Source organism: Equus quagga, chromosome 20 (assembly GCF_021613505.1).
Source record: "Equus quagga isolate Etosha38 chromosome 20, UCLA_HA_Equagga_1.0, whole genome shotgun sequence".
NCBI lineage: Eukaryota > Metazoa > Chordata > Mammalia > Perissodactyla > Equidae > Equus > Equus quagga.
Genome location: NC_060286.1, coordinates 42,666,544 through 42,691,229, shown reverse-complemented (window position 1 = coordinate 42,691,229; position 24,686 = coordinate 42,666,544). Strand labels below are relative to the sequence as shown.

At 57.2% G+C, this 24,686-nt stretch overlaps 1 protein-coding gene and 1 long non-coding RNA gene across 2 annotated transcripts in view; both read left to right on the top strand.

Annotated features, from left to right (window-relative positions):
* Positions 1-16,063, top strand: part of LOC124230721 (uncharacterized) — a 17,237-nt gene extending 1,174 nt beyond the window's left edge. Inside the window, exons 2-6 of the mRNA XM_046647019.1 lie at positions 899-1,015; positions 2,092-2,329; positions 3,983-4,083; positions 14,249-14,393; positions 15,823-16,063. Of these exons, the coding sequence (XP_046502975.1) occupies positions 940-1,015; positions 2,092-2,329; positions 3,983-4,083; positions 14,249-14,393; positions 15,823-16,030 (768 nt within the window). The 5' untranslated portion in view covers positions 899-939 and the 3' untranslated portion in view covers positions 16,031-16,063. The remainder of the gene's footprint in view (positions 1-898; positions 1,016-2,091; positions 2,330-3,982; positions 4,084-14,248; positions 14,394-15,822) is intronic.
* LOC124230722 (uncharacterized) lies at positions 10,743-13,412 on the top strand. Its single transcript, XR_006886281.1, has 3 exons — positions 10,743-10,890; positions 11,503-11,575; positions 11,677-13,412. It is a non-coding gene; the product is annotated as an uncharacterized LOC124230722 (long non-coding RNA).
* Positions 16,064-24,686: the final 8,623 nt, after the last annotated feature.

Sequence of the window (24,686 nt, the reverse complement as noted above, 5' to 3'; positions counted from 1 at the left end):
GAGGGGTGGAGGGGGGGGGGGGGGGGGGGGGGGGGGGGGGGGGGGGGCAGAAGCTCGGGCCGGGGAGGAGCAGCCCCTCTCAGAGCTTCCTAACTTGGGCTGGGCGGGGAGGACGGGCTTGAAGGTCCCAGGAGCTCCTTGAAAGGTACCCATTTTCTTTCTTTTTTTTTTAATAAAGATTTTATTTTTTTCCTTTTTTTTCGCCCCAGAGCCCCCCCCCCCCCGGTGTATAGTTGTATATTCTTCGTTGTGGGTCCTTCTAGTTGTGGCATGTGGGACGCTGCCTCAGCGTGGTTTGATGAGCAGTGCCATGTCCCCGCCCAGGATTCGAATCAATGAAACACTGGGCCTCCTGCAGCTGAGCGCGCGAACTTAACCACTAGGCCACGGGGCCAGCCTCGGTACCCATTTTCTTGGCGTGGGTTTTGGAAAGGGTCAGCGGAGGCGGTCAGCTTTTTGCCCATGTGCTCTACAGAGGGTGCCGAGTGACTCAATGCAGTGAGCCGGTTCAATGCAACTGGGTTAAGAAAGCTTCCGCGGCTGTTGTTTAATCACCTACAGGTGCTATGGTCTTCCCAGCTTCTGGGACCTCTAAAGGCTTAAATCTAGAGGCCATCTCTGTCAACCCCCCATTTACCTCCATATCCCATCAGTCACCACATCTCGGTAGTTGTGCCTCCCAGATACCTCCTGGGGCCCCATTTCTCCCTCCCAGTGACTCTCCCCCCTCCACCCTAGTTCATCTCCTTCCAGAAGGCCGCAGGGGGCTCTTCCCCCTCCCTTCTCTGCCTTCACCCTCCAGCCGCTCCTCTTCATCTGCCCCCTGCCCCTCCCCCACTGCTCCCCCCTGCCCTTTGAGCTCCAACCTTCCCTCCTGACCTGGGGCTTCGCTCTCCAGGCAGGTTTCCCAGACCTGCTCCCCTTGACTGCAGACAGAGGATGAGCAAAGAGCCCAGAGCTCTGGTCCTGCCAGCTGAGACCACTTACTGTCCTGCGTGTCCTAGTTGTCCCAGCGGTGAGATAGGGGTAACAATGGCTGCCCTTGCCCTTCCCTGGCTTGTTGGGGGGATCAGATAACAGAGGTGAAGGGGCTTGAAAAGTGTCAAGGGCTGTGTGAAGGGCTATCATTATTATTACCGTTGTTGTCGTAAGAATTCAGAGACAAGACTTCAAAGTTATAGGATGAGTACTAAGAAATGCCTAAAATCAGCAAAAATTCACCTGGCTCTTCTCCAGAGTGGCAGGTGGGCTGGAGTGGGTGGGGTGCGGAAGACCGAGTTCAAGGCCAGTCAGTTGGCTTCCAAAGGGAGGAGCCTGCCCAGCAGATTCCCTCCTCAGATGCAGGGGACACGGTGCCTGGGGCCACCAGACTTTGAGGGACCCATGAAATGTTTCAGTTTTCTTTAAAATCAGAAAGAAAAAACTTTTAGGGGGCCAGCCAGTGGTGTAGAGGTTAGGTTTGCAGGCTCTGCTTCGGCGGTGGCCCAGGGCTCCCGGGTTCGGATCTGGAGCTTGTCAGGCCACACTATGGTGACATCCCACATAAAACAGAGGAAGATTGGCACAGATCTTAGCTCAGCGACAATCTTCCTCCCCCTCCAAAAAAAAGAAACTTTTAGGGTGAAGAAAATGTTTTCATATATATTATGAGTATATTCGTCTTTATACCAATGCAGACATAAAACAGAACTTTCATATTATTTATGGAGGAAGAAGCCGGGAAGGCGAAGTGCCTTAGGTGCATGGAAGTCAAATGGGGGCCCTGGGGCTGTGTGCACCTCGTGAGCCTCAGTCTCCTTTCCCTCTGGAGTGGGTGTGACTGTGTGAGCCACTGAGAAGGAAGGAGCCATGCAGGCTGGGTGCTGGGCTCCCCCACCCCCGCCACCCATCCGTGGGGATCTCCCATTGCTGCTCTCACATTTGGGACACAGCTTCTGGGAGGCAGACAACATCCAGGCCTGGGCAGTTTGAAGGGATTCAGATTAAGACAGCACAAAAGGAAAGACAGGAACCGAGAACTGAATGAACCAGACACGAGGAGACCTTTGGAGAGGACAAAGCGTGGCTGAAGAAACCCTTCTCCTCCTCCAGATGGTAAAACAGAGGCACAGGGAGCTGGCGCCGTGGACAGAGCTCCACCGTCCCCTGCTGGGGAGGGCACCTGGCCAGGCAGGTGCTTGAGAGCTGGCGCCACGCCTCCCGAGGAAAGAGCAGAGCAGGGAGAGATGGGAGCCTCCCAAATCATAGCGACAGCTCCAGCATCCTGGGACCGGCTGGCACTGAATCCCTGTGCGGCTGGGGTGGAGCAGAGAACTCACCTGCCCTTCAGGTGAGGAAGCTGCCACTCAGAGAGGTTTTGCAGAGGACATGGGGCTCTGTCCAGGGAGCTGTTTTCCAGGCTCGGGCCCGGCCCCTCCATCTTAGGGAATGCGTTGCTCTACCCAGAGGATGCTCAAATGGAGAAATTTCAGACAAGCTAGTGGAGGGGCAGGGGGATGTTTGAGACAGGAAGTCTGCCCTGGATATCCCAATGATCAAGTGTGAGTATGCGACAGAGATTATCACCTGGGGGAACATCTCCAGCCCACACCCATCCCCCACCCCATACACACAAATATGCCTCTATGCAGTTGTCACTCAACCCACATGGACTGTGCAGTGATGCACACACTCGACCCGTGGGTAAATCCATAGCAGGCGGGACAAAATGCTCCAGCCCTCTCATTTTTGGCCTCCTCCATTCTGAATGCAGACGCCGCCCTGCGGAGCACCCTGGGACAAAGCCGCAGGGGCAGTGCTCGCCCTTCCTGAGAGGCACCACTTGGCTCCGCCCCAGCCCTGAGTTCCACTGTGACTCTCCTCTGTGCACCCTGGGAGTGTGTGGGCCCTGCAGCCCCGCTGGGCCCCAGGGCCCCTCCTAGCCTGCTGGGCAGCCTGCTGGGCAGCCTGCTGGGAGAATCCTGAGTGTGGAGGGGAGGCTGAGGAGTGGGGTGAGGGGGCATCAGGAGGGAGCACCAGAGGGGCCCTGGTCTCTCTCCCAGCCAGGCCTCCTGCCGGGACCCCTGCCAACTCCCCCTTTTGAAGCCCCGCCGCCTCCCCCCTGCCCCATGGCTCCAGGCCCGGGAGCCTCCCCTTCACCACTGTCATGGTTGAAAAGAAGTTGGGGAGGAGACCCCACTGAAGCACAGTCTTCAAAGTGTGTCTGGGAACTCCTGCGGACCCTTGGGGCCTGGGGAGGCACCCTGAATCCCCCTGGGCCTCAGTTTCTCTCCAGAAGACAGGCCCAGAACCAAGAGGAACCTTTGAGGATGGGGGTGGGGTGAGGCATGTGCGGGCTCCCCCACCCTGCCTGGCAGGCCGTGGGCGTCCTTGGCAGGAGCCAACCAGTCCGGGCTCCGGAGGAGGAGACCGGATGGGGGTGGGAAGCAGCCAGCTCTGGGAGAAGGAGCAGAACAGCCTCTGGCTCCCTGGGAAGGGCCTCCATCCTCCCCACCCAGAGAGGCTGCACTCCGATGGGCAGTGGCCTCCTGTGAGGAGCCACACTCACCTCTGATGGAGGAGGGGAGGAGGCTGTCTTGGGTCATGGGTGGTCGTCGCCCAAGCCCCCGGCCCACAGGCGCTCTGGTACAGATCCCTGGCACTCTCCAAAGGCCTGGGCCTCAGTCCCCACGTCTGACAGCTGAGGGGCGTCTGGTTCCCACCTGCTGGCTGCCTGGGCAGGGTCGGGGCTCTGAGTGCTTGGGTTCACGGGGCTTCAGAGGCTGCCCTTGCCCCCCCAACTTTCACCTCCTTCCCAGGTGGCTAGAGGGGCTGTGGACCCCAGACACTGGAACCCAGGACCTCAAAACCCAGTTCCTGGCATCCCAGACTTCAGAACCCCAGAGCAGGGAACCCTGGACCCAGAACGTCCGCCAGAGCTTGGCCGCTGGGTGTCACGTGAGCTCTTTCATGTCTGGCCCTCGGCTTGGATGCTTTCTTTCAGTCTCCCAGGACGTGGCCCAAGGAGCAAGGCCCGCTGGAATGGAGCACCTTCCCACAGAATCTTGGGCTTCTTCTCTGGAATCTCCCAGTCTCCACCTCTGGGTGAGTGAATCTGCCGCCTGTAGGGGCTGAACCCCATCCCGGAGGCTCGGTTCATTGCCCTGCAGGGTCACCGGGAGGGAGCAATGTCCCCACTTATGGATGAGGAAACTGGGGTCCCACGGAGCTCACCCACCCACCCACCCAGCCTTCTCAGAACAGGGCTGTGGTCTCCTCGAGGATGCCTTGCTGGCCCTGGCCCAAGCGTCTGCTCAGGGCCGAGGGCAGAGGGGACCCTGGCGCCCCAGTGCGGGGGAGGGGTGCCCTTTGAGCCACAAAGTGTCTGCTGTTCCCAAATTGCTCTCCTTCCTGGGGCTCTCGGCCTCAGTGGCTGCTGAGGGCTGACATAAGGAGACACAGCGCTGTGTGAGAAGCCAGGCCAGGGGTCCCGGACACCCCTGCTTGGGCAGCCAGGTTGCGGGCTGGCGTTTAAACATCTGGAACCTTGTACAAAACACAGGTCCACTGGAGGGGCGGGCGTTTGGGACCCAGCCCTCCCACCCCCAGTCTTGGAAGGCCGGGCGGGCACTGCCGGCCACTGGAGGGTGATGGTTGGATTCATGCAGATTCTGCCCGTGGCCAGTTTCTCTGTAGGTATCCCCGGGTGGTGCGGGGGCCAGGGGGCCTGGAGGTCTGCCTCAACCCCTGACCGCCGAGCTGCCCTTCCCCACAGCTCCTCCTGCAGACGGCATCTCCCTCCCAGCCCAGGCCCCTCCTGTCTCCCCCACTGTCCTGCACACTGCCTGTCACCCTGACTCACACCTCATGCCTTTGTTTACGCTGTGCCCCCTACCAGCAAGGCTCTTCCTTCCTCCCCCATCTGTCCATCCTGCAGATATTTCTTCCCGTACCTCCTCTGTTAGAATTAACGTCCCCCCTCCCGTGTCGTCAAGCTCCTGGCATTTATATCAACTAGATCTGAGGGCCCTGACTGCCTGTTTACCTGCCGTCTCCCCCACTGAAGCAAGCACCTCCAAGCCAGGGCCCTGCATCTCCCTCTCTGGGGGCCAAGGACAGAGGGCTGAATGGACACAAACAAACAAATCAACACATGCCATTCACAGCCTCACAAGAATTTCACGTTATCTGCATTTTACTGATGAAATGGGCTCAGAGAGGTTAAGTGACTTGCCTGAAGCTACACAGCCTGGAAGTGGCAGAGCTGATTTGAAGCCAGGTCAGTGGGCCTTGAGCACTGGACCTTTCTCTGGGCCTCTTGGGACCCTGACAGGACGCAGGTGGAGATTGTGGCCCTCACAGCCAGGGTGACAGACACAGGAACAGAGAGACTCCAGGTCTTGCCCTGGGAGGGTGGGGAGCTGGTCCTGCGTCCTCACCTACCTGAGAAGGAAGGCCGTCCGCTTCAGGGACCCATGGAGAGAGGGGCTCAGCTACCGAGAGAGCAGGGTTGTCCTGAGCCTGGGGCTGCCAGGGCCATGGAGGCCCCCCGAGGGCTGTGGTCAGGGGGCCTGGCTGGGGCAGATGGGGTGGCTGGTCCCAGGCCTTGCAGCCCTCAGGGGAGGACTATGTTGGGATCCCTGATGCTCATGTCCAGCACGCTGAGGGGCCTGTTGTTTACTCCAGGCCTCCTGGGAGGTCACCTCTCCACAGCGGTTGAGCTTTAAGGGATCAGGGGACCCCAGAAACCCCCAGAGTTTCTGCGCAGAAATTGCCCAGGAGCTTGTTACAACGGACAGTGCAGGGGGCTCCGCTGGGCGTGGGCAGCAGGAAGCCAGCATCTGCCTGTAAGCGAGCCTCCCCTCCACGCGCTCGCTGTCTGCCCCTCCAGAGAAGCGGGTGGGCCGTCTGCGCTGGCCTGCGAGGCTGCGGTGTGGCTGGGGCCCTCAGCTCCTGTCGGGGCCGGGTCAGGGGCCATACGACAACATGGCGTGTCCCAACACTGTCGCTGATCATACTCAATACTGATCGTTCTAATAGCTTTTACTAAGCCCCTTCTTAGGCTGCTCCGAGGACTGTGATAGAGGATCTCAACCTCACAACTCCTGATTTTGCAAATGAGGAAAGTGAGGCACAGAGAAGTTATGTAACTTGCCCAGGGTCACACAGCTGGTGTGTGTAGGACTCGGGATTTGAACCCAAGTAGTCTGGCCCAGAACCCTTGCTCTTAACCACCAAGATCACATGTCTTTTGCATTAAACAGCTTGAGCCCCCATCTTGAAACAGAGAGAATGTCCTTCTTGCCTCCCCAGGCCCCCTTGCCCCATCCCACAGTAAGTTCAGGCCCTTCTGGGGCTTGCCCAGGCCTAGAGGAAGACTAGGAAATCTGCCGTGTCCCAGGCACACGGTTCCCTGCTGCCTGGCTACTGGGCCACCCCATGGAGGTGGGTGCCAAGGGGACAGGAAGGGAGGAGGGAGGCGCCGATCCAAGTGCCCGGCTGCCGGGTAAGGCCCTCTGGTTACACACACCTCGCACGCCACTACCCCAGGCCTGGCTCATAGCCAGACCCCCTACAGTTCCCGACAGCAGGCCCCTTCCTGCCAGCCCACCCCAGTGTCGCCTTCCAGCCCCTCAGAGGCGTGAGAACAGCAACAGGCGTCTCCGGGAGCCCGGCTCTGTTCCCTCCCCAGGGCAGCTTGGCTCCCTGATTCCGGCAGGCCAGACGACTTCTCACGACTCCAGGCTTTTAGAGCTCTTTAGTATCTGTAATCCATGGAACGGGGTTCGGACAAAAGAAAGCCGCAGAAGGGCTTGTGAGGGAAAGTCTCCCTGGCCCCGTCCCCAGAGAGCCCTCTGGGCTGCTGGTGGTGACCTTCTCTCCCTGCCCACTGTCCCTCTTCCCCAGGCCCCCACGTCCCTCCCTGGTGGCATCCATCCTGAGTTTGGGTCCTCTCTCCCCACCACCTCTGTGACCCTAAGAGAGATGCCCAGCCGTCATGTCTGTCTCCTCAGCTCCCTCCTGTCTCTGTAGGACCTGGGCTGCCTCCCAGGCCCCCTCCCACCCCATCCTCCTCCAGCCTTCACCCTCTGTCTGTCTCCAGAACTCGTTTTATTTTTGAGGAAGATTAGCCCTGAGCTAACATCTGCCACCAATTCTCCTCTTTTCCTGAGGAAGACTGGCCCTCAGCTAACATCCATGCCCATCTTCCTCTACTTTATATGTGGGATGCTGCCACAGCATGGCTTGCCAAGTGGTTGATGGGGTTCAGGGCAGGCTGCCCCAAGATGCACCACTCTGGTATGTGGACTATTTCGAGCTGAAGACAATAAAGGCTCAGACTCAGCAGGAACATTCGACCTTTCCCCCCAACTGCCTAAAAGAAATTTACAATAAAGGCCTGTCCCCAGGACAGGCCATCACCATAGATAACTGTGGGTCCTGGTAGACTGGGAGGATCCTTGCTAAGCCCACTCTTATCAAAGCTCTATTTACTAAACATTTGCTTTTCCATTTCCACGTGGGTTGCCTTCCTCCCCTTTGAAGCCCCAAACCACTGCCCCAATGTCCTCCTTGTCTGCAGCTGAAGATACTTAAACAGGCAGCCTCGGCCAGTTGGCTGAGTTGCTCAGGTTGCCTGAGCCTCTCTCATGTGTAGACGTTATAAAGCTTTGTTTAATCTTCTCCTGTTATTCTGGCTCATGTGAATTTAATTCGTCGTCTGGCCAGAAGGACCCAGAGCGGGTAGAGGAAGTGTCTTCCTCCCCTACACAGTGCGTAGGTCCGCACCTGGGATCTGAACTGGCAAACCCCGGGCCACCAAAGTGGAGCGCATGAACTTAACCACTGTGCCACTGGGCCAGCCCTCCAGGACTGTTGCTCTTCCACATTGGGTAGGTCCCAGGCACATTGCAGCTCACCCCCCTATCAGTCTTCCAGGCTGCGTTAATCAGTTTGCAGGTTGAAAATAAATCATCAAGTTTTATGCTCTTGCGAATCTATAAACCTTGGAACAGGAAAGCTTTACACAGGAGCAGTTTCTGTCCTTGGTTTCACCTCCCTGGGCTCCCTGCTTCAGGGTCACGAAATGCCAGGGCAGGGAGGGGCCTTGGAGACAGTCTTCCCATACCTGCATTTCACAGACAGGAGCTCAGAGCGGTGAAGGGGCTTGCCCAAGGGCACACAGCTTGTCAGTGGTTAGAGCAGAGACCATCGGATCCTTCAGGTTCCCCACCCCCACCACCTCCAGCGATCCACAGGAGGAGAACCCCTGATAGTTTATTTGGGCATTTGCTGCCTGGAATTAAGACGCTTCTCAACCTCCTTTAAACGTAGGTGTGGCCATGTGACTGAGTTTGGGCCTAGATGTAAATAGAGTGTTTAATTTCAGGAAGAGTCCTTAAGGGGAAAGGCACACCCTCCTCCCCTTTCTCCTTCCTACTGCCTGAATGCAGATATAATGGCAGGAGCTTCAACAGCCATCTTGGGCCACCAGGTGATCTTGGAAATGAAAACTATGCATGGCAGAGCCACAGTATGGAAGGAACCCAGGTTCCTGACACTGTGACGCCACTTACCAAACAAGCCCCAGCCACCTCTAAACATCTCGAGTATGAGAGAAAACTCAATTTCCATCTTGTTGAAGCCACTGTTATTGTGGCTTTTCTGCTGGGTCTGTGTGACACGGTCCAGTCCTCTTCTCACTCTCCCACAGTGTCTTCTCTAAGGAGGCCCAACCAGGAACAGCCAGGCCTTGTGCAGAGTAGGCCCTGGGGTTTGTGCCTGGATGCCTCAGGGCCTGCAGGGGCCCCAATTGTCGGTTAGTAGCTTGACCCCTCTGCACTGGGAATCTCGCTCAGAAGCCCAACAACAGCAGCAGTAACAAAATCCCTTCTCAAAGTGGAGAAGCTCCAGCAGAAAGGAAGTGGATGGGACCCCCACCCCCACCCCCCACTCAGCCTCCCCTCATGGGTCCCCAACCCCCTGAGTACACAGAGCCTCTCCCAGGGCTATGTTCTCAGAAGCACCTTCCTTGCCCCCCTGTCCCAGGGTGGCTGGGCGCAGGCCCCTGGGTATCAGACAGACTGAAGGAAGGCCACAGTGACTCAGCCTGGGAGGCCCAAACAGCCATTACCTGCTGGGTCCAGGGCAGTGGCTCTGTCACCTCCTGGGTATCCCAGGGTCCAGGGTCTCAGGGTGGAGCTGCAGCCCTCTCCGAGCCCTCCTCACCCCGCAGGGACAGGTGAGGGAAGCAGCAGTCCCCACCTCTCTCCAAGACGCTGCCTGGCAGTGGCCAGGCAGCTGGAATCAGGATCAAGCCCAGAGGAGCACGAGGGGCTGGGGCCACGGCCCCCAGCCAGGCACCTCTCTGCCTCTTGGCCTCTTGGCCTTTCCTCCTGTGCTGTCTGGGCCCCTGGCCTCTCTGGGCTGCAGTTCTCTCCTCTGTCAATCGGGCACAGGGCGCCCTGCTCTGCCTGCCTCCCTCCCACACTGCTCTGTGATTCAGAAGTAACAGATGAGCAGGAGTCTGGAGCGAGGGGCTGGCATGCGGGCTGCCAGCCTGGGGGGCTGGGGGGCAGCCACAAACGACGTGCCTGCTGAGCCTTTCCAGGGGACCCGTCCACCCTTGGGTGGGACATCACGAGGCAGATCATGAGACAGGGAGGTGCTTCCTCCCAAAGTGGCAGATGAAATGCAGCGTTCTTGAACTTATCCACCAATGGCTGCTTTTTTTTTTTCAAGATTGGCACCTGAGCTAACATCTGTTGCCAGTCTTTTTTTTTCTTCTCCTCAAAGCCCCCCAGTACATAGTTGTATATTCTAGTTGTGGGTCCTTCTAGTTGTGGCATGTGGGATGCTGCCTCAGCATGGCCTGACCAGCGGTGCCATGTCCGTGCCCAGGATCCGAACCAGTGAAACCCTGGGCTGCTGAAGCGGAGTGCGAGAACTTAACCACTCGGCCACGGGGTGGCCCCCACTGTTTTCTTAATTGTGGAGGCCAGTGAACCGAGATGGTGGACCTGCCGCTAGCGCAAAATCCCTTGATTCATCAAAAACCCTTGTGGGTGTTGTGCTCTGCCCCTTTAATGTGAGAATGCTTGAGTAACCCAAAAGTTAGGTTTTACACAGCCACTCAATTCCCCATGTCCCACCCCAAGTGTCTGAGTAAACCTGATGCTCTCGAAGCTGATCTTGTCCATGCTGTGGCCCTCCCCAGCCCCCGCCCAGCATTCCCCCCTCCACCGCTCACACGAGGTACTCACGCTCCCAGTTGAGAAGCAAAGTTTAGGAGTGTGCAAGTTTTGCAGTCAGAGTGACTGGTTTCCCGCTGTGGCTCTGATGCTACCGGCCGTGTGACCCTGGGCTCTGAGCCTCCATTTCCTTTCTGCTTTCACTCTCCAGTGAGGCCAGTGTGGCATGGGGGCCAGGTGGCAGTCAGGACGCTGTTTTCCTCCCTGGCACAGAGCAGGCAGCCAAGAACTTTAAAGAGGACCTGTTGGCGGGCTCCACTCTGTGCGGGAGACCGTGTCCTTCAGGAGCTGTCTTGGGCAGACTTGGGAGACTGGAAAAGCAGTCACTGACGCCAGCGTGAGCAGGGCCACCCTCCACCACTGCTTCCAGGAAGAGGAGCCTCAGTGAGGCCACTGGGAGGGTCTCCTGCCCTGCTGTGAGGCTTCTCTGCAGGCGGCCACGTGCAGCAGATCCAGCTGACCCCCGGAATATTCGGGTCCTTTCCCCACCACCTGTTGCTCTGACTTCCAGGCTCCTAAGGCCCTCTGCTTAGGACTGACGGGGCTGGCAGCAGAGCTGGCCCGCCACTCGGATCTCGAGTTTTCCCACTGACCACTGTGATGCCTCCTTGCAGATGAGCCAAGTGCCCAGGTTTCACGCAGCGTCTCAAGGCCTGGCTGGGTGAGGCATTCTGACTTGGTACCTCGGCCCTGGCCAGGTCCACGGCCAGCCTGGCAAGGAGGCAAAGGCTTCTGCTTGCACAGTGCAGAGGCCCTCCAGGCTGGCTCTGTGCGTGGACCGTGGATCTCAGGGCAGGGTGAGCTCTTGGGTGCGTGGAGGACTTTCATTTTGTAAAACTGGGGTCAAATACACATAATATATAATTTTCTATCTTAGCCTTTTTTTTTTTTTTTGGATGGTTAGCCCTGAGCTAACATCTGCCACCTATCCTCCTCTTTTTGTTGAAGAAGACTGGCCCTGAGCTAACATCCGTGCCCATCTTCCTCTATTTTATGTGGGTCGCCTGCCACAGCATGGCACGACAAGCGATGTGCAGGTCTGCGCCCAGGATCTGAACCGGCGAACCCCGGGCCACCAAAGCAGAACGTGCGAACTTAACCGTGCCACCGGGCCAGCCCGTCTTAGCCATTTTTAAGCGTACAATTCAGTGGTATTAAGTACATTCACATTGTTACGCAACCATCACCACCAACCGTCTCCAGAACTTTTTTCATTTTGCAAAACTGAAACTCTGTCCCCTTTAAACAACAGCTTCCCTCTCCCTCCCTCCAGCCTCTGGACCACCGTTCTACTCTCTGTCTCTGTGAATTTGGCTACACCAGGTCCCTCAAATAAGCGGAATCATGTATGTATTTGTCCTTTTGTGACTGGCTTATTTCACTTAGCATAATGTCCTCGAGGTTCCTCCATGATGCAGCATGTGACAGAATTTCCTTCCTTTTTAAGGCTGAATAATACTCCACTGTATGGATATACCACCTGTCATGTATCCTTTCACCCACCCGTGGACACTTGGGTTTTTTCACCCTTTGGCTGCTGTGAATAACGCTGCTGTGAACATAAGGCACAAACGAGGAAGCTTTTTTGATGGTACCCCACATCGGAGCAAACGAGTGCACCACACGCCCAGCACGAAGACCTGGAGCCGCCGAAGCTAGACGGGTGATATAACCACAAACTCTGGAGGCTGACGGTGGAGACGGTGTGCTATGGGGTGGAAGTCAGCCCCCGCTGCGGGTACGGCTTGGGTTTGAGAAAGTGTGAGCTGGTTAAGCGGAGGCGAGCCTGGGCCTCTCTTCCTGCCTCTCCCTCTCCCATGCCCTCAGCCTCTGGCCCTGCTTGCTCTCCTCTCTCTCCTCACCTTAACCCCGACTTAGTGCACCCGGATGCCACCCAAGGCCCCACATGTCCCTCTCCGACCGTTTTGGTGCCAGATCCCAGGGAGGCATCTGATTGGCTCTGCTCTCACCAGGCTACCCCTGATAGGTCACTGGCCAGCCTATGGATGGGCTCTCCTTGGTCAAGTGTCCATTCCTGGTCCAATCACCCGGGGAGAGCAGTCTCACATGTGTGGGGGGTGGGCTGCAGTTCTCCCAGTGGTCCGCTCTCAGATTCCCCGCTGCTGTGGCTGGCATAGGGGGTGGCGTGGGCAGGGCACGTTCAGGTTTAACAGCGCCCTTGGTAGTCTGAGGGGGGCTGCAAGGAGCGGATGTGGAGGACCCTAGGCAGGCCAGAGGGTCTGAGCTGACTGCCCTGTGAACCCCAAGCCTGACAATAACCAAGGGAGGGGGCGGAGCGGGGGAGCAGTCCTGCCCCTGGGCCGAGACTCGCCTGCGCCCCTTCTCTTAAGGAGGCACCTGGGTCTTGGTGTTTGGAGAGTTGGTTGGTGCAGGGTGTGTGTGTGGCGGGGGGAGCCAGTGCCCCTTTCTCACTCAGGGAGCCCCACAGTGCGGGCTTCAGCTCCTGAGCTTTTCCTGACCTTGTCTTAAGCCCCAGGGTGTCCTGTCTGGAGTCTGGGACCCTCTGCGCCGGTTCTTCAGCGAGTCTCTGAGCACGGGGGTCTGCAGGTACCTTTTGGGTTCAGGCTCAAGTCAGTGCAACCCTGTCCCCACAGGACGCGGGGGACAGGGGTTGGCGTGTGTGTGCTGCTCTCCCCGCCAGGCACACACTCGATCTACTTCTCCCAAGGGATCTTCCCTCCCAGAAACGTCTGCCAGGGGGCCAGGCCCCCCACCCCAACACAGCAGCGTCCCTAATTGCCCCGTATTAATTGCCCGCTTCACCCGTGCAGCTGGGCGGGGCCTCCCCTGGGCTCGGAGCGCGTTATTGGAAGGAAACTGATTTCCCCAGTTTGGGAGAATTCAGACTTGGGGGTTAACTTCTTGTGGTTTTCGAGCATTTATCATTCAAAACAGGTTTCATTCCCTCCCGGAGGGTTTTCTGTAAACAACTCAGAAGTCACCCCACAGCACCCGGGCTCCTGCCCAGCTGGGGTTCCTGACCTAGGGGACACCGCAGCACTACACAGGCCCCAAGGGTTCGGGGCCTGAAACCTGGAGGGCTCAGGCTGCCCCGCGCCGCGGCTCTCGCGGAGCGCAGCCCGTCCGAAGGCCTCGCCCTCGCTACTTTCCTTTTGTTTTTGAGTTTTATTGATGCATAATTTATATGCCGTAAAATTCCCCCAGTTGTAAGGACATAATGATTTTTTAGAAAATTTACAGAGCTGTGCAACCATCACCACAATCCAGTTTTAGGTCATTTTCATCGCCGCCTCCTCCCCGCCCCGCCCCGGCCATGTTCCTGGTGCCTCTGTGCGGTCAGTGCCAGCTCCCACCCCAGCCCCAGGCAACCGCCGACCTGCTCTCTTCCTCGGAGACCTGCTCTCCTTATCTCTAGATTTGCCTTTTCTACACACGTCAGGTAAATGGAATCACACGATATGTAGTTTTCTGTTTATTTCTCTATTTTTATTTTTATTATTTTTTTTAAAGATTTTATTTTTCCTTTTTCTCCCCAAAGTCCCCCGGTACACAGTTGTATATCGTTTTTAGTTGTGGGTCCTTCCAGTCGTAGCACCCGGGACGCGGTCCCAGCACGGCCCGACGAGCGGCGCCACCTCTGCGCCCAGGACCCGAACCAGGGAAACCCTGGGCCGCCGAAGAGGAGCGTGCGAACCCAACCACTCCGCCACGGGGCCGGCCCTCTTTCTCTATTTTTAAGAGATCTAGCATTTTAACACAATTTTAAGTGTAAATACATTCTTGTTGATGACAGATGTTTGGTTTGTTTTACTTCGCATCATGTTTTTTAAGTTCCTCCTGTTGTAGCTTGTGTCAGTAGTCAATTCCTTTTTATTGCTGAATAATTTCCATTGCGTGGACATGCTACAATTTGGTGATCTATTCACCCGTTAAAGGGCCACGTGGACCTGTGTTTCCATTTTCTCACTATCATGAAGAACGCTGCTGTGAATGTTCAAGTCCAGATCTTTATGTGGATGTGTTTTCATTTCTCTTAGGCACATGCCTAGGCGTGCTGCTGGGTCTTGCAGCAAGTGTAAGAAACTGCCCAACTGTTTTCCAAAGTGGCCACACCATTTTACGTTCTCACCCGCAATGTGCAAGAGTTCCAGATGCTCCACACGCTTGTCAACAGTTGGCATGGTCAGTCTTTTTAATTCTAGATATTCTAATAGGCGTGTAGTGGTATCTCATTGGGGCTTTAATTTGCATTTCCCTAACGACTAATGATGTTAAACGTCTTGTCATGTGCTTATCTGTATATCTTCTCCCGTGAAGGGTCTGTTCAAATCTTTTGCCTCTTTTAAAAACTGGGTTGTGTGTCTTATGATTAAGTTCTAAGAATTCTTGATATATATCGATATATTCTGGGTATATGATTTGAAAACATTTTATCTCAACCTGTGGCTTACTTTTCATTTTATTTGAAGTGAAAATGTTTTTAATTTTGACAAAATACAATTTATCAATTTTTTTCTTTTATAGAAAAAATATCTAAGACCTCTTTGTCTAACCCAACATCATGAAGATTACCTCCCATGCTGGTTCTAGAATTCACCTTCTTTTGCTCACCCCCTATTTCCTATGCCTGACACTCCCTCCTCCTCCATTCTTTCTCCTTCTATTCAGGCACCCCACTTTTGTCCCCTTTCAGCAGTGTTTTTTTTTTTCTTTTTGAATTCCCAAATCAGATCGCACTCCACGGGGGCAGGGCTGTTTCTGTGTTTGGTTCACTGATGAGTCCCAAGGTTCTGGAACACTGGCTGGCACGCAGTAGACGGTCAGTAGAAATAAGCGAGATTCCGTCATATTGTTCTTGGGTGGCACCGCATTGCACTTGGAGAAAAGTCCAACCTCATTGTCCAGGCCTATAAGATCCAGCCTGATCTGGCCCTGCCCAGCCTGCCCCCTTGCCTACTCCTTGCCTGCCACCCTGGTCTTCTCTCCAATCCACAAAACTGCCAAGCTCATTCCCATATGAGGGGCTTTGCTTTATCTGTTCCCACTGCCTGGAATTCACTTCCCCCAGCACTCCTCAAGCCTGACTCCTTCTGTTGGTCAGAGCTCAACCTAAACATCACCTCTTCTGAGAAGGCTTCCATGATTATCTCATCTCAAGCAGCCGCCCCATCCCGTATGTCCCAGCACACTGTCACATCACCCTATTTTCATTGTCCACAGAGCACTTAGCTCCAATCAGACATTTTCACAGTTTATGTCTTCATTTAGTGGCTGGTTGCCTTCCTGCCTCCATGGGCCCCAGGACGGGAGCAGGGAGGAGAATGGAGCTGTTGGCCCTCTATGGCCAAGCCCGTCCTCCTTCAGGAGCTGTCCGTGGTTATTCTGGCCCCTGAGGGTCTACTGTCCCCTGTCCCCCTGCATTCTTTTCCCGCTGTGGTAACCTGTAACGTTGGTGGCCCCCAATAAACCATTTGCTTCCTGGTGTTCATGCCCTTGTGAGGTCTCAGTCCACAGTGACTCTGGGCTTGGCCACATCACTTGTTCTGGCCAATGAAATATTAGCAAGAGTGATGGAAATAGAGGTTTGATAAGCTCTTGCCCATTGGCCTAGCTGCCATGCTGTGAGGAAGCCCAAGTCAGACATGTGGAGAGGACAAGTAGAGGAGAACCAAAGTCCCTGGGATGACGGCCCAAGCTGGCAGCCCGCTGAGCCCCAGCTGCCAGCCAACAGGAACCACAGCCACATGGGGAAGCCGCCTTGGGGTTTCACCCCAGCTGAGCCTCCAGCCAACTGCAGCTGTATAATTGATGTCAGCTGACACAACACAGAGCACAAGAACTGTCCAGTCAATCCAGAGAGTTCTGAGAAATAAAAAATCATTGCTGTTCAAGCTATTGTTGCGGGTTTGTTTGTTACACAGCAGTAGACAGCTGATACACAGGTGGAAGTCTCATTTCTCTCTCAGGGTTCATTGGCATAGTAACTGCACCCTATCCACCATTCCCCCCTCCCTCCCCCCTTCCTGTCCACTGCTCTCGGTGGCAGGCAGTTATCCCAATTGCCCCCCTCCTTGGGGCCAGGAAGCCCCTCTCAGCCCTTATTGATCTGTCTCCTCACCAATCCAGGCCTGTGCTGCCTCCACAGTGGGCATCCAGGAAAGCTTAGGACTTTAGTGACACCTGGCAGGGCCCTCCCTGCCCCTCCAGGACCTCAGCGCCCTATTGGACAAAGGGTGGCAGAAGAAGGGGTGGCTCCTGGGGATTCCTGATCCCCCATCTGGACAGCACTGGACCCTCAGTGGGCTCTGCCAGCAGTGTCCTGGGGGATCCCTGGAGTGAGAGCAGAGCACAGGCTTGCAGCCCAGTGACAGAGGGATGGGCCAGCAGCAGGTCACAATGGATGGCTAGGTTCCCACCCCATCACCTCCCAGCTGAGTGCCCTGTGTCTGGCTGTTCAGACCACTCTGGTCTCAGTATCTGCATCTGTGAAATGGGCTGGGGTACGTTGAACACTCGGCCGGGCAGGCGCTTGGGAGCCTCATCAACCTGCATCTGGGAAGGCTGAGGGAAGGGGCGGGTGAGAGCGGTCAAGGAAGCCTCTGGGGAGGGAGGTACAATTAGGCCACTTACACGAGCATGCTCAGCTGGGTGGACTGCATTCCAAGGCGGAGGGAACAGCTAGTGAGAAGGTCTGTTCCCTGGGGTAGAGGTGGGGTTGGGCAGAGGGCTCTGGCAGTGCGAGTCACCAGGGATCCCTGCGGCCTGCAGGCCGAGTTAGGGGCCTTGGGGCTGTCTCTCGATGGGGGCAGAGGGGCAGCCATCGTCCCTACTTCGAAGACGGGGAAACTGAAGCGCCCCTCGCCTGCCTCTTCCGCGCCGGGAGAGCTGCCCTCCGCACCCTGCGATCTGTCCGGGTCCGAGGACTCTCGGCAGAGGGAGGCGCGGGGAGGGGAACCTCGGCGGGGCCCAACTGCCCGCTGCTCCTGCCCTCCCCGTCGGGCAATCGGTCCCTCCCCGCCACGCCCCAGGACTTCTGATTGGCCGATCGGGGCAGCGCTGGCCAGGTCCCCGCCCACGAGGAGAGAGAGGGGGTGCTAACCCCGGGGGCGGAGTGTGGGGGCAGAAAGCCGGCAGGAGGAGGCAGAGGGGGCGCCCGAGTGGCCCCAGGCGTGGTGTGGGCAGGATTGTGGCTATTTGACGGCGGAGATGAGACCCAGAGTGGGAAGGGCCTGGCTGCGGAGGCCATACGGCGGTGGCGAGCGTGCAGGATGTTCCGGGGTGGAGCCCTAAGCCCGCGGACCCCGCCGCTGGGGCGAGGGCTCTCAAACGTCCCCTGGCCCCTGGCGACCTGGGCATCCTGGCTCCGCACCCTCGCTGGGCCCCGTGACCGGCTGCGGGCTGCGATGACGCGCTTGGCCGCCAGGGGGCGGTGTCGGCCCGCGCAGGGCGGTGGGGGTACCGGTCCGGGCCCGCCTCGACACCGCTTCCCGCTCTGGTCTCCTACGCCGATGGGGAAACTGAGGCCGGGCTCACAGTCGCCCCCTCCTCCCCATGGCCCTGCGGCGGGTCCGATAAGGGGACCCCCTCTCCAAGCCCTGAGCCCGGCAGGCCCAAGAAGTCGAGTCCACGTGCCTGCCCCTCCCTCCCCCTGTTCCGGGCCTTTGCCAAGTGGCTCCGGTTCCTCGAACCTCAGTTTCCCCTCGCGTCACCTAAAAGAAAGTGATTTTGAGGATGGAGGGATCCAGGCCCCTTGGGCACAGGGGTCTCCGGAAGGGGGAGTGTTCCTGCGTGCGGCTGACGCCCTGGGGCCGCTGATGTCATTAGGGCTCCTCTGAGCTGTGTGACCTGGGCCAGGCCCAGCTCTCCGGGCTCAGTTTCCCTTTCTGACTCACTTCACTGCAAACCACAACCATTTACTGATGAGAGGGTGGGAAATAAGTGGGAGGCGCAGACGAAGTGGGGGCTGCCCTTGGCCCGCCCATCTGGGCTGTGCTGTCCCACGGCCCTGGGTGTTCCTCGTCCCGAGGCCTGAGCGCGGAGGGCCTGCACCTGGCGAGACCGGCACAGCCGGGCTCCAAAAGATGGCTCCTGGCCCTGAGAGGGCAGCACGCGCCCAAAGTCACAGAGCCACGCAGGAGTTCAGGCCTGAAGTGCTAGGAGGGTCAGGGAGAGCACGGGGCATCTTCCTCGCTCTGCTTCCTACTCCCGCCCACTTCCCGCCCCAGGTGGCCGGAGCTGGCCTCCGCCCAGAGGAGCCGGGCCTGTGTCCCGCAGACTCCTGCGCTGCTGCCGCCCGACCTGGGCTGCGCCTCGGCTGAGTCTCTGCCTGGTGCTCAGGGCTCCCTAGTGGCCGCGACTCTGGTGCAGCTGGGATGAATCATGTGCTTCCTGTTCCCAGCCCTCCCCAGCATCGGAACCGTCCCCACTCCCCATGGGCTGATCAGGCCTGCCTGGCTCCCATTGCTGCCTGCTCCCCGACCCCAGCACGCCCTGACTCCACCCGGCCAGCCTGATTAACTCCTTCTTCACTTAGTCATCAGCTTTTATGGGGCACTTACTAGGGTCCTGCAGGGACAGGAAGGCCCCGCCCTGTGAGCTGACAGAGGAGAAACCCCCAGAAGTGCAGGACACTGTGTTAGAAGGCTAGAGTGGCTAGGGGAGCTCCTTTAGCCAGGTGACACCTGAAATGAGGCCATGCAGACTTCTGGAGACTGGAGGTCCAGGCAGAGGGAATAGCATGTGCAAGGGCCCTGAGGCTCTGAGGGCTGAAGGCCTAGGTTTCCAGTGGAACGGAAGGAGTCTGGCCTTGAGGCAGAGCAGGGGTTTTAGTCTGAGATGGGCAGCTAGGGAGAGCTCTGAGCAGAAGAGGGGCTGAGCTGACTTGGTTTTGACAGGATCCCTCAGGCTGCAGGAGGCTGGGGCTGAAGCTGGGTCTGGGAGAGTCCAGGCAGTCTGGAGCAGGGAGGCCTGACTAAGTAGTGAGGAGGGGTGTTTGCACACAGCCCTCAGGACTTGATTGATGGTGTGGGTGGCAGGTGACTCCTCCTCCAGAAAGCCTCTCCTGCCCACTGGCCTTCAGAACAGGCTCCAAGGGCCTGTTAGTTGAATAAAGTGATGAGAGAAGCTGCTTAGAAGTGCTGGCTGATGACCTGAGCCCCCTGGCCAGGGGTGGAGGGGCCCCAGCCCACCCTCCCAGCTGCATCTGAGGCTCCTCCCCTCTTGTGAGTGGGAGAAACTTCCAGGGGGAGGGGCCACAGCTTCCATCAGCTTTCAGGAAGGAGTCTGACACGGCAAGGGGGTTAGGAACTCATGAAACCAAAGCCTTCCCTTCTGGGGACACGATGAAACTTAGACGCTCCCCCTCTGGGCAAGGCCCCGTGCCTCCTCTGAGCCTCAGACTCCCTGCGTGTAAAGGGGGCCAACAATCCGACCTAGCTCACTGCGCAAGTCAGCGACACAATGGCCATGAGACGGCATTTTGCCAGTGGGAACTGCCTCCTTAAAACTTGCCTTAATTACACAAACAATATTTGAATATGTACCCCTTGTGAATGACTCAAACCACACGGAAGGTACAGAGAATACACTGACAGGGTTCCCTCCACCTTGCTGGTTCTCTCCCCAGGGGGCACTGCTGTCAACAGATCCGTGTGCGGCTTCTAGTATTTTTAAAACAAAACATATGCTTTTTCTTTTAACATTTTATATCGAAATATTTAAAAATTAACCCTAGCAGCTCAGTTATCGAGGCTGGCCCCGTGCCAGGCACGGCTGCGTCCTGTGTGGGGTCTCGTTCTCATCTCCACTCTCAGGTGAGGACGCTCAGGCACTGGTCCCTGCCTGTGTGTGCACTGGTTATGGGACAGGCATATGAGTCACCTTCTACTCCAGACGCTAGTATAATTATGCTTCGATGACAGGGACTGTCCCAGACAAAATCACGCATTATGGTAACTTCAGGAAGGTCCCTGGGTGGTCACTGAGTTGTTTCTAGTTTTTCATTATTAAAACCGCAGCAGCAGGGACCGGCCCTGTGGCGCAGCGGTTAGGTTCCTGTGCTCCACTTCTGCAGCCCCGGGTTTGCAGGTTTGGATCCTGGGTATGGACCTATGCACCCTTTGTCAAGCCATGCTGTGGCAGGTGTCCCACATATAAAGTAGAAGAAGATGGGCATGGATGTTAGCCCAGGGCCAGTCTTCCTCAGCAAAAAAGAGGAGGATTGGCAGTGGTTGTTAGCTCAGGGCTAATCTTCCTCAAAAAAAACAAAACAAAAAACACAGCAGTGACCTGGCCTCCTGGGTACTTGGTAGTCACCTGTATTCTCTTCAAAGGTTTAACGATGAAATAGTTGGAAATAAAATATAAAATTAAGCCTGAATTCTTTTATAAAACTTTAAAGAATTAAACAAGTGAACAAATCCCACAGCAGTGGGCATTGTATGTGGGACTTGGCACGAGGGCAAGTATTTATCTGGGATAAGATGCCTACCTGGGAGAGTGCTGGACCCAAGGACATGAGCGTTCTCCCTGCTAGAGGGGCCTGTCGAGGTGCCCTCCCCTCCTCTTTGGGAGAGCGACCTGACCTCGCTGTGCTGGCTGTTATGGGTCTCGTTGGTTTTTGCCAACAGGTAATACAAGAGAGTGTCCATTTGCTGATTTTGTACAAAGCCGAGTATCTTCATGTGTCTATTGGCCAACGTGTGACTTGCCTGTTCATGCCCCTTGCCCGTTTTCCTCCTGGATTAATCTTTCTAACTGGCTTGCAGGAGCTCTGTACACATTCTCTCTCTTTTTTTTAAAGATTTTATTTTTCCTTTTTCGCCCAAAATCCCCGGGTACATAGCTGTGTATTTTTAGTTGTGGGTCCTTCTAGTTGTGGCATGTGGGATGCTGCCTCAGCATGGCCTGATGTTCCATGTCCGCGCCCAGGATCCGAACTGGCGAAACCCTGGGCCGCCGCAGTGGAGTGCGCGAACTTAACCACTCGGCCACGGGGCCGGCCCTGTACACATTCTCAATGTCACTCCCTTGCCATGTATGTTGGACTCTGGCTCCCAGGACGTCACTTGTCTTCACCTCATTTTACCTGTACTGGCATCTCGAGCTGAGCCTTGAAGGACTGGTTGGATGGGCTGGAGAGTTTGGTGGGGAAGCCTGAGCCTGAGGGCAGGTGGGGACAAGCCCAGCCCTCCAGGAGGAGAAGGCAGAGGAAGGGAGGAGCCAGCGCCCGTGGTGCGGACCCTTGAAGGCCAGGTGGGCTTGGCCTGGTCCAGCCAGGAGGTGGAAGGGCAGGAGCCAGGTGAGCTGGGGAGGGTGGTGGGATGTCCCCACCCTCTCTCCTGGTCCTGGCCATTTCCCATCCTGACTATGGCCAATCCTGGCCCTGAAACTCCTTCCTTTGAGATCTGAAGATCCACCTGACTCATTTCACAGTCAAGAGACTGGAGCTCAGGCAGGTGGAGTCAGCCGGAGTTCCACAGCTGTGAGTCGCTGATTAGGACCCAGCACGTCCGGCACCAGCCTCCTCTCAGAGGAAGCTCCCCCCCCACCACCTGCAGCGCAGCACACACCCTGAACAGCGCTTGCAGGCCAGGCCACCTCCGCACGCCCTGCTCTGAGGATGGGCTCTGCAGGCCGTGCTGGGGGCAGCTGGGGCCCAGGTCAGGGAGCATGTCCATGTGGTAAGTCAACACACAGTGCACAGACGCACACACACGTGCCTGCATGCACACACACTCGCCTGTGCACACGTACACATGTGTGTTATTCCCACTCCTTCATTCTTTAACCCACCTGCCCTCCAGCTCCCCCTCTCCCCTGCTCTAGTCCCTGTCCCCACTCTCTCCAGATAGGCTGCTCCTGCCACTCCATGGCCTCTTGTAAAGGTTCCCTGACCCACAAGAAGCCATATCCTCTTGACCTGCTGGTGACACTTGTCCCAGCTGACCACTCCCTCCTCCTCCTTGGGACACTTGAATTCCAGGAACCCTGTGTCTTTTTGACTTCCCAGGGCCTGTCGCCTCCTCCTGGCTCCGTTGTCCTCCTCTTCCTCACCCCTAGGAGCTGGCAGTCCTGGCTCTGGCCTCCGCACCCTCATTTCTCTCAAGTGTCTTCTTTCTACCATGCCCCCCAGTTGTTTATCACCAGCCGGAGCTTCCTCTCAACCTCCAGTTGCCAAGGACGCTCCACCATCGCTGACAGGCTTCATGAACGTCCACTCGCTGCGCCTCCCCATCCTTCCAGGGCTCAGCCTAACCTGGGAGGCATTTTGGACTGTTCTCTCCCTCTCACACCCACCCTAGTTGGTCAGAATCTAGACAGAATTCAACTGCTTCTCTCCAGTGAACTCCATGCCTCCCCTTGGCCCCACCACCCCTTCTCAGGCCAGCAGGCTACTGGTGGGCTTCCACCCTCTCCCCTTGCACTTCTCAGCAGCCAGAGGGAGGGAGAAAATCTACGGCAGCCCGGGCGGCTCCTCTGCGCAGAGTCCTCCCCATCTTGCTGACCTCGCTGACTACACCTCCCTGCCTGGGCACACACGATGCCTGCCCTGGTGGGACAAGCTCTCCCAGGAGGGGAGTACGTCTTCAGTCGGGTCCCAGAGGGAGCACGACAGGGTCAAAGGTCAAACCCATACCCATGGGTGAGCAGGCCCTGCCCATGTGGCATCAGGGCCTGGGCAGGGCAGTCCCCAGGCCTCCTTACTTTTTCTGGGACTTGAGCCATCCTCCCCATCCTCTGCCCACAGCCCTTCATGTCCCCCCAGGTCCATCCTCCCTCCCAAGGGAAGCTGTCCCTTCCCTCCCTGCTCACACTTTCCCCGAGCAGCCTCAGAGGGCAGCACCCAGGCATATGAAGCCACAGTGGAGGGGCACGCCCCACGCCAGCACTGCCCCTCCTCCCCCTGCACAGAAGCCCGATGGCCCCCAAGGGGGCAGGGACGTTCACAGCAGCACTGGGAGACCACACACGCTGTGCCGGCCACCAGCAGAGACGACGCGTGACCCAGCACAGCACGTACCCCAGGGGATGAGTCTAAAAGTGACCTTGGGAGAAAAAGGCAGGCCGCTGAGCGTGAGGGCCGACTGGTGCCATGATGGAGAGTGTTACAAGGTCAGCTGCCACCGTGGGAAAGGCCTAGGGCTGGTTAGGGGGCAGGACAGACACATAGGCCTTCAGATTTCTCCACGTATTATTTCTCCAACTGGATCGTGGGCTCCCAGGCATTCATGATTATTATAATTTTTTTGTATGCCTTAAATACAATAATTTACTAACTTCCAAACCTCCTCCACCTCTACCTCCAGGTCCTCAGGACAAACCCAAGGTCCTTACCTCAGCATTCAAGGCCCTGTGTGACCTGGCCCTCCCGGCTGGCCTCTGCACCTCCCTCTGCTACTTCCAGACCTTTGCTCCAGCTGTGCCCCAGCCAGGAATGCCTTTCTCCTGCCCCACCTGGTCTTTCTGGCTAAGTCCGTGTCCACAGGAAGCTTCCAAGCAGTGGAGAAACAGGGTTAGACTTGACTGTTAGAAAGAGGCCTTCGGAAAATCCAGCGAGGAGGGAGGAGGGCGTGGAGGGGTGGAGAGAGACCGCCAGCCCTGGCACCTACAGTCGATGCCCTTTCGCCCGCATTCCACTGGTAGCTACGGAGATGGTGTGAGGTCTCAACTCCAGCTCTTGAGCAGAAGGGGACAAGAGAACAGGGTGGCTAGAGCCTTGAGCCACAGTTGGTTCACCTGGGGCACTACCTTCCCAGGATGTCACCCAGGGTCTGGGGGCTCCCAAAGGCCAAATATCAACCCCAGGACCTACATTCACTTGGCCCCCCGTCATACTCAAAGACGTCCAGAACAGGAAAACTGGGAGAAACTGTGGGGAAACTGAGGCCTAGAGAGGGCAGGAGAAGAAAGCTGAGGTGGGCAGAGGTGGAGCCAGGATCCCAAGCCCAGCGTTCCCTGTACCCCCACCCAGGGTATCCACAGTCTGTAAATGTGCTGGTCTCCAGCAGCCCCCCTGAGGGGTGGTATGGGCCTGCAAGGCCACCCTGCCTGAGGTGGGGTCTCAGCGTAACCTCTGGAGCTTGCACGTGTGGCACCCCAAACTTTGCACCCCTTGTGGGGAGGCTGGGGACCAGTCCACCACAAATGCCTGAAGAAAAGCAGCGGAAGCACTTGCCTCCCTCCTGGCTGCTCCTCACTTGGAGGCCAGCTCCCTGCGAGCCCTGATTTCCCGGTCGGTGAATTGGGGGGGTCACAATTCCCACCACTTCGGGTTGAGAAGATGAAGTGAAATCAAGTATGTTTAGCACGGAGATTGGCACACAGTAGGCGCCCATAAACAGCTGTCTGCATCCGTTCATCTATTCCCCGGGAAAGGCAGCCTAGGGCACCCCGAACCCTGGCGGGGCAGAACGCTGCCGCGACCCGTACGGGTTCACAGCTCATACCCCCTGACCCCTCCACGAACAGACGGGA